We start from the raw sequence: 10,146 nt of genomic DNA, 5'->3' as shown, positions 1-10,146 counted from the left end.
TATAACTTGTTCTAACATTATTAGAGTAAAACTATTGTTTTATAATAACAGTTTTTGTATAACTTGTTCTAACATTATTAGAGTAAAACTACTTGTTTTATAATAACAGTTTTTGTATAACCTGTTCTAACATTATTAGAGTAAAATTATTGTTTTATAATAACAGTTTTGTATAACTATTTTTACGATATTTAAGAAAAATCATACCCAACCTTTTTCGTAATCTTGTTCTTATACTACTAAAATGAAAGAATACTAATACCTTTCGAACAACCTTATATTGAAAATATAAATGTACACTAATAGCATTTGGTAAGGTTTTTGAACTCCTCCAGTGTTTAATTTATGTCTTACATCATAATTTCCTGCTGAGAAATTAACTTGATTATGTAATTGATATGGATAGATAATATGTGATTACAATATGCAGTGATTTAAACAGAGCACCTAATTCTTACTACATCATACATTTCTTCAGCGATCAGTGATCGCAATAGCTACACTAACTGCATGTAAAAATCTTTTGAAGTTATGGCATATCAAATTTCATGCACATACTTTTTTTTCTTAGTTTATTATGTTGTTCTTCCCTGCTTTGCCTATGATACATTTCTTAATGACTTTTCTTTTGCTGTTTTAACGTACAAATTTACGTCAAAACTGAATACAAATTAAAATTTTTGGATAGCAAACAAACAGCTGTTACATACATTTTTATGTGAAACATTAAAATAAAATTTAATGTTAAATAAATTACACATCTCACACATTCTATATAAACAGAAAACAAATTAACATTTGGCATGAGTTCTGAATGAATTGACCTTTATGATACAAAAAAGCCCAAAACTTGAACACATTAGGCAGTAAGTAAAAATTAATTTTATAATGATGTTTGATGTTATTTTAGCCTTTAATCACAGCTACATCATACCTAATGCTTATCACTTGACCAAGTTTAATAAGAGAAAGAAGCAAAACGACAACTTTGATCTAAGTGTACCCCATATTTCTGATAAATAAAAATTCAAAATCATTCACCTGAGTAAATTTAGTAGCAATGAAACAAAAATTATCTTTAACATTCCACATCCATAAATATTACTATTAGTGTACATGATGATGTTTTATTCTGTAAAGCTAAAATGTTTTACAGGATAATAAAAAATATTTCACTCATAAAATCTAGAACTTTTGTACTCTTTTATTTTCTTTTACTATTGACCTTGAGATAATCATAGCTCAGATAAACAACTAAATCTCAAGGATGGCAACTTGATTAATTCTGACAGCAAAAAACAATTTGAACTACTCTGTGCACTGGTGACACTTCAGGTATGTTGATAAGATGTTACTGTTGGAGTAAAATAACCGATTGATAAAAAAACTTCAATTAAAAGTAACCCAAACTGTATGTGGAATATGGTGTAGATGTATGTATAGTTGTTTCAAATGTCTATAAGTGGAATATGGTGTAGATGTATGTATAGTTGTTTCAAATGTCTATAAGTGGAATATGGTGTAGATGTATGTATAGTTGTTTCAAATGTCTATAAGTGGAATATGGTGTAGATGTATGTATAGTTGTTTCAAATGTCTTCAAGTGGAATATGGTGTAGATGTATGTATAGATGTTTCAAATATCTATAGGTGGAATATGGTGTAGATGTATGTATAGTTGTTTCAAATGTCTATAAGTGGAATATGGTGTAGATGTATGTATAGTTCTGTTAATGAAGTTATAATTATGGATAATTTTAAATTAAGGCATATAGATTGGGAGATGCTAGAGTCAAACCATGAGGGAGAAAGGTTTTTGGAAACTGTTTAAGATGGCTTCTTCACCAATTAGTCAAGGAACCAACTAGAAACAATGTTATTTTAAATTTATTGTTAATTTCAAATATAGAAATGTTTGAGAGGGTGGAAATTGGGGAATGTTGGATGTACAAGACTGTTTAGTTTAAGAGTTATTATTTAGTTTAGTTAGGAACCTAATATATATAATGATTGATTACTGTTTTTTACATTTTCAATCTCAATAGGCTCAGTTCTGTAAATAGTCACCTCAACCCTCTATTTTAAAAACTATTTCCTTTTTAAATAACTTATATTGCTGACAATTTTTCATTTAAGCCTAGGATTCTGCTCAGTGATTCATTCCCATCTCCAGCCAGAGAAAGCACTCCAGAAATGGCCATATACCTGTTTCTGTCCTTAAACCTCTGAAGGAGTTCTTTATAGTTATTCTGATTTACATCTTCTAACATCTTTAGCCTTTACATGAACTACAAAAGCTCCTTGGTAGCAGCTAATAAAGTGCTATCAACAGATTTTTGCTCTAGTCTTTCTTCCCAATAAGAATAACTTAATGTGCAATTCCCCCTCTGTGTACAACTCTTACTCATTTTGTTTCATTTCTCATTGTAGGTTAAAGTTCAGATGTATTAGAGAATTGTACGTGAATGCTAACTGAACCTGTTTCTCTAACAATGATTTCTTTCCTACTGTGTAACCTTGTAAATCTTGCACTTTCATTCTCACTATGAGTATAAACAAATAATGAATTCATTTAAAGTCATCATAACATTTCATTATGAGAAGTTTAATACAAGTTTTACATGAGGTTGAATGAGCCCATTAAATACATTGTGGTGTTGTTTCTTCATTTGTTGGTGTGGAGATGATGTGTCAAATAAGTAGTCATAATGTATTGTTTGCTGAGAATGATCAGGAAATTTATAAATCTCACCAGATTTTGTAAACTGTAAAAAAATGTTTTCCTTTTTTAGATCAGTATGTAATAATAGAAGAGCGATTAGTTTCATATTTCATTACCTTTTCTTAAATAATTATTCTTTTGTTTATTGTACTTAGTATGATGCTGGTCTTGCATAATTTGCTTAATTGTTAAGGAATCAAGGATGATAACAATTGACTAATTGAAATGTTCATTGGGTTACACTGCTGGTAAAACCTACAGAAGAAAAACAATACATTCAATGTGAAACTGTGTACAGGAAGCTTGTTTACTTTATTGTAAGACACAATGAAACAAAAATGTTGTGAATATGAAACGTATTGAAACAACTATACATAGGTGTACCACATATACCACTAATAAATATGTTGATACAACTATACACACACACACACACACACACACCATATTCCGCTTATAAAAATATTGAACTAACTGTACATAAGTATATACCATATTCCACTTATAGACATCTGAAACAACTATACATACGACTACACCATATTCCACTTATAGACATTTAAAACAACTATACATACATCTACACCATATTCCACTTATAGACATCTGAAACAACTATACATACGACTACACCATATTCCACTTATAGACATTTAAAACTGAGATTAAGATTTCAGTTTGTTACAGACCACCAAATGATACTGATGAAATTAGTGAGAAACTTTACAATTGATCTGATACTGAATTTTTACAAGGAGTATAAATGATAGAAGCTTATTTTAATTTTTTTGAGTGATAATATAATAATTCAATAATGATCCACTTAACTCTCTGCACACAATAGCTAATTCTTGCTTGCTGTTGAGTTTTTGCTCATGCCACTAACCTTGAACTATTTCCCACCTAAATCACATGTTTTGACATGAACTGCTTTAGTACTTAATGTAGTCATCCTGCAGCAATAGCCCTTCACTAGTAGAAAGGCAATAGATCCTCCATGCATAGTAGGTCTCCATAAATACTTACACTTGAAATTATCTTTATTCTTAAACTAGGCACTTTTGCTTTTTAATTTTGAAATATTTTGTGCTATATTTGTGATTGATTTAGTAATTTTTATTATTGTAGTTACTGTCTTTTTGACAATTTCTTATGACTTTCATGAAATTTATAATTTTCTCTTCATGGTTTCTGTGTAATTGAGATCTATTCAGGTGTGACACCATTTTCTCTGTAATTCACCTTCCCCAGTTCTCTTTTCCATGGCTTGTGTCTTCCTCCACTCATTTGCCATGAGGTCTTTGGGATGCTCTTGTCACCTTGGAGTCTTGGGCGGAAGTTGTTTGCCATCATTTTATCACTTTTTTTACTCTCTCGTCTTGAGTGTTCCTTGACCCATGTACCCTTGTTATCTCAGCATTTCCTCTTCTCACCCCTCTGCTTCTTCTCACCATACTCTCCTCCCAGAGGATTAGCCTTTGTCTGTTCTGCTGACAGCTACCTCTGTTTGAACCCAGCCTTGGTTCCTATGGGAACACTTCTTTTTTTTTTTCTTTGCTAACCTGTGGACTCACTTCATAGCTGACCCCTGGATCACTCAAGTTTTACCCTTTATCTATCTATTATCTACCTCCTATTCCCCTTTTCCTATTGTTTTTCATCTGTTTTCTGATCTTCAGCACCATTGTCTAAATGACACAATGTCAGAGCTCTTGGCTTTCAATGCCTTAGAGAATGTCACTTGTCCCTCCCTGAGTTACTGTTCCCATCTTTTTGTTGTCCCCCTGAATCCTGGGGACTGATATCCTATCATTGTACTTATCTGAACCACTTCTGATGATTATCCAGTTTCATATGAAGGAGTTTCACCCTCTTAATAGGTTGTTTCCCCCAATCTTTGGATGAAGGTGGTCCATGTCTCAGATGCCTTTATTCACATTCCAATGATCCTGTTGTCACCAAGACATTTCTTTCGATTTGTCCGTCATGATACACTGTACTGGTTTCGAGCCAGGTTATGGGGGCTTTAACTTGCTTCATCCACAGTCTTGGTCTTTGTTTCCATTCCTTTCTGGATACTTGACTACATTTTGCTTCTACTTTTTCTACAGATAAATCCCCTTATCACTGAGAAGCTGTTTGTCTGGGAAGACAGGTCTTAATTTCTTGGTTGTTCCTGACTTTGACTCTATATGTGTTCCACCTCAGAGTCCTTTTCTCTTCACTCCTGATTTGGGCTCATCCTTTTCTATTTTGTTTGCAAATCATGGAGTGTCTGGTTACCCCAGATCTTTTGGTCCCGTATCTCATAACCTACTGTCTGGCTGTGGACACTCTCATCCTGTATTGGTTTCTTCATTTCTGTATGTGTTCCCTGCTATCTACCTAACCCTCATGTGTCTTGTCGATGTTCTGCAACACTCCTTGTGAAGCGCTGTTGGTAGCACGTTATTGGCCAGCTCTCTCTTGGTTTCCTCTTTCTCCAACTTTCTATATTACTCTTTCATTTGGGAATGTTGTCCATTTGTTTTCACACATGGAATTTTCCATTCCTTCCTTAGTGGGCAGTTTCTCATATTGTGTTGCCCTTCTTTTCTACTGTTCAGTTCATCCTTTCACTCGAGGATCTCCAACACAATTGGTGTTTTTATCACAACTGATCCATTAGGCACCCTCTGCCTTTGGGCTGTCCTGTTGTCTATCATTTGGATTTCTTTATCAGGCTTTTTGAACAGAGATTGTCAGTCTGCACCATGGCAGGATATCATGCAGCTGTGTTAGCCATCTTTCACCTTTTTTTTTTTTGCCATTGTTCCATCTTTTCTTTCCCTGTCGTTCTACTTTGTTTCAGTCCTTTCTTCATTTTCCTCATCCAATTTATTTGCTTAATTGGGACTTTCTTGTGATTCTTTACACTTTCATCCGGTACCTGTTTGAACCCTTGGCCAATTGTTCTTTCTCTCACTTTTCCTTGAAGGCTTCTTTCCTTTTTCCTTTGGTTTAAGATCATCAGTGTTCTAATATTTATGCCTTATATGCCTCCCATACTCTGTTCCACACATCTTATACCATTTTGTACCTTAACTGCTCTTTCCTTCCTTACATATAAGCAACTTGGGAGGGTGATGAGTCCTTTTCTTCCAATTCTTTTCCATCATTTTCTGCCCACAATGATTGTTCTAGTCTTGATTGCCTTTTATGTCCCTTCAGGTAATCTAGTTTTGCACTGCTCTCTCTCAGGATGTATTTATCTATTGCTTTGTGACCCCTCTTCATTCATGGATCTTGCGTTAACTACTCTTACCAGTTGGGTTCAGCACTTATCTGGGTTATTTTTTCCTCCTCAGAGGATGACAATCACAAGCTCTACCACTTCACTTCTCATCAGATTCTTACCTTGATTCATTCTGATCTCACTGTTTTGGCAAACATTGGAATAAATCTTACAGATCAGACACACGCACCCTCATTATCTGGTGTTTCATCTTCATCTAGACATATTATCCCTCCAGTTGCCATTCTTCAATTGACTTGTCAAGCTTAGTGGGGTAAGTACCTCATTTATTTCTTTACCCACTTTTAAAAGTAGTCTTATCTCCAGAACCCACCCAGTGGCTAGTGTAGCCTCACAGGGTATACTTGCTTCCCAAATCCACATTGTGTTAGGAGTAATGGAAAGCCCATCTGACCTGATTCCTATGTGACTGTTGTTGATATGGGGTTTTCCTGAAAGACCACTATGATGGTGTGTGTGTGTATGTATATATATATAACTTGATGTCCATTCCAAAGCATATCTTCTATGGAATATCATGTAAAAACCCAGAATCAAGGAAGTGTCTGCCCACTTTTCTGTCTCATGCATGCCAGGTTTTCAAAGTAGGTTTCATGGTAACCCAATGCATTTACTTCACTAAAATACGTTTGCTGTGGTCAGGTCAAATAAATTGGGTCAGGGCACCTTTCCAGAGTCTGGTGATGTGACCCCCCCCCCCCCCCCATGCGGGCAACACAGTGCAGCGGGAAAAAGGGCAGGGGCATTCATGTCAGTGTAGCATAGGTCACTATTATATTTTATGACAATTTCCCAGTTGTGTTGACCAGCCAAATTGGGCAAAAGTGTTTTCATTGGGAGTCAGGAAGGGACCTTTGTCCCAGTAAATTGTACATATAAACACATACCAAACCATATGGCCTGATTATTTCACTACTAGCTACACAATACCTCATGTCCATCTGACCTATTGTGTGCAATAGCTTAGTTGGTCATGCATTTTTTCTGCCCATCCATGTAACACATTGACTTAATTTTGCTTTCCTTCTTTCATACTTCCACCTGAGCAAAGAGAATACTGTGCCTCAGAAATATGCAGTTTCCCACAAGTGTTGCCCCTCTAATAAGCTGCTGCTATTGGATATCATGTTTCATGAGCTTTCACACTTTGATGTTTTCTCTGAAGCATTGTGTGTAGAGAGGTAAGTAGATTGTTTTGAAAGTTAACATTTTCCTTAATTGAAAATGTATTTCTGATAGATACTTACCTCTCTGTACACCTTTTCATCCATCTTCCCCACTACCAGTGTACATTATTCTTATTACATTGTCTAAGAATGAAAATTTCAAGTGCAAGTACTTATGGGGATCTACTGCACTTGGAGGATGTATCACCCTCCTGTTGGTGGACAGCTATTGTCATAAGATGATTAAATCGTGTACTAGCACAGTTCATGTAAAAACGTGATGTGGGTGGGAGATAGTTAAAGGCTAGTGGCATGCACAAAATCTCAAAGGCCGGTGAATGAGGAATAGCTACTGTGTGTAGAGAGGTAAGTATCTGTCAGAAATACATTTTCAGGTAAGGAAAACGTTAATTTCAATGACACACACTTCATTGGGGTATTACAATAATAAAAACAAAATAACCTGGCACCTTATACACTATAAGTTGTCCTACTAATTTCTCTACTATGTGATTTTAGTTTTGTTATTTTTTTCATTTCCTAAAGTTGAGGATGAGTAATGGTAATTTCTTAATGAAATACATGGTTCAGTAAATTTATAGCTGTTCTGTTGGCCATGATATCTTTTTCTTTCATTGTGAAAGATTTTAGTCTAGTTCACTTATCTTTGAAAGCTCAAATTTTAGCTAATTTTATATGGTGAGTTTTTCATATCTTTGTAGATTTGTAAATATTTCTTGGAGGCACTTGAGAATAACAAGTATGGTTGGTTCTGGGACTGCCCTAATGGAGGAGACAAGTGTCATTACCGACATGCTCTGCCACCAGGTTTTGTTCTCAATAAAGACAAAAAGAAGAACCAAGAAAAGAAAGATGAAATTTCCATTGAAGAACTTGTAGAGAAAGAGGTTTGTTCAAGTATTGTAAAATTTATTTATATTCACTCGGATCTCTCCTTAAAAATAAACAAAAGCTTAGAGATAATAAATTAGTGAGATAACCAACTGGAAAACTTAATGTCCTGGAGTGTTTATGTTCACTGTAGATTATGTATGAAAGCATATATTTTAAACAATTTTATAGGTTGACATCATCACAATACTATGGAAATTGGGATGTGTATCTTATTCAGGAAAGTATTTGTATCAAATGTAATGCTTATTATTATTTTACCCGTCAGGTTTTGCTGAGAAGGGATAGGTTAGATTTTAATAATTGTTGTAAGAAAAAGTCTTTAAGATGTAAAAGAATTAGGAGAGGCCTTCTCCAGTTCTTTGAGAACTAATGAAAAGAAATATTTTAATTTACAGAAACCAGTATATTAAGAAGACTTAACAATATATGTTTCCAAATTTCTTAAAATATCTTTTCTTAATTAATGACCTTTCTGAACACTGCAATGTGAATATTATTTCATGTCTAATTTTGAAGACAGTTTTGTAAAATTTAATGTAAATTTTAGCACATTAGTGGCACTCTGCAGCTTAAATAATGATGAATAAATTTTTTATGTAAACTAAAAAGAATTTTACATCAGTCTGAAACTCCAATTACATTTCCTTATAGGACCATAACATAAAATCCACTGGTTTATTAGATAAATTACTCTGCTCTGATTAACCGTAAAATGAGTTAGTGATTGAGATGTTACTCTTATTCACCAGGGGAGAATGCATCATCAAGATGAAATAGTTTATACCTGTTATTGTAAGTTGCCCCATAAAACTTCTCTTTTCTACTTCTTAAAGCAGAAGTGTTAACAAATAATGATTGAGAAATCAAAATTTTACTTGGCTATAGGTCTGGCCACTCATATCAAGAGCAAAATTAAACCATTGAATTAAAAATAATATAGAAAATAAACTTGTAGTTATTCCTCCACTCATTTAAAAAATACTTTAGAATTGAAATGTATGTATTCAATAAAGTTCATTATGAGATACTACTATTAAGGTAAATAAAATAATGCCCTGTATCTCCAGAATGTTTCTTTATTGGCTCAATATTTTGCTGTTACAGCTTTATCAGGAGCTATCAGTATTCTATAAATCCACTAATCTAGGTGAAACTGGATTAGTGAACTCGTAGAATGCTGATAGCTCCTGAAAAATCTCCCAATAGGATAACAGTAAGTCTACAGACTTACACTGCTTAAATCTGGGGTTCAATTCCCCACAGTGGACACAGCAGATAGCCCAATGTGACTTTGCTCTAAAATAACCAAGCTCCTGAAAAGCTGTGATAGCAAAATGTCAAGATAATAAAGATACATTCTGGAGATATAGGTCATTATTTTATTTACCTTAACCCTCTGCAGACAGATCAAAGGCCATGTCTTTGTGTTTGTTGACTAATATTTAAAATTTTATTGAACTACTATTTCATGAATTTATGTCAATAAGTTTGGTATCAAACTGTAGATTATAAGTCAAATTTTAGTATTGTACATTATTTAATTTCTTAACTTAAAAGTAAATATTTTAAAAACACAGTTAAATATCGATTTTTGTGTGTCGCGTGGTATGTTGAATGCAGCACTGGTTCAAATTAGATGTTTGTGATGTCAAAATACTAAGTCTGTAGTTTCATATGAATTAGGAACTAAAACTACCAATATTGACAAACTAGAATATAAAATAAGAACCTCATATCTTTTCTGTTTCCTGGGATATCTCTCATGTAATGAATCAAACACGGTGGCCCCGCTTACCTGTTTCTATTTATATACACTTCAATATATAACGTGAATAACCATTCAAAAGCAAAGAATGTCCCCCTAGTGGCTTTCTCAGCCATTTTCATATGTTGGGACACCATCTCTTTCTTTTGAACCAATATTTCAAGGAGGTAGGTTATGTCTTTAGTCTGCTCGAAATTTCATATTTTTGTTTCATGAAAGACATGCAATTTCAGGGCCATTTCCCAAATGTGTTGTCTTGGGTTAGACTCAACAAGCGTCTTCA

The 10,146-nt window shown here is 33.9% G+C and overlaps 1 protein-coding gene across 1 annotated transcript in view; it reads left to right on the top strand.

Annotated features, from left to right (window-relative positions):
- The window catches only part of LOC106460414 (zinc finger CCCH domain-containing protein 15-like), a 49,447-nt gene that overhangs the window by 25,438 nt on the left and 13,863 nt on the right, over window positions 1–10,146 (top strand). Inside the window, exon 6 of the mRNA XM_013920108.2 lies at window positions 7,906–8,091. Within this exon, the coding sequence (XP_013775562.1) occupies window positions 7,906–8,091 (186 nt within the window). The remainder of the gene's footprint in view (window positions 1–7,905; window positions 8,092–10,146) is intronic.

Source organism: Limulus polyphemus, unplaced genomic scaffold (assembly GCF_000517525.1).
Source record: "Limulus polyphemus unplaced genomic scaffold, Limulus_polyphemus-2.1.2 Scaffold766, whole genome shotgun sequence".
In the NCBI taxonomy this organism is placed as follows: Eukaryota; Metazoa; Arthropoda; class Merostomata; order Xiphosura; family Limulidae; genus Limulus; species Limulus polyphemus.
The sequence above is the reverse complement of the archived record's forward strand: the minus strand, read 5'-3'. Positions and strand labels throughout refer to the sequence as shown.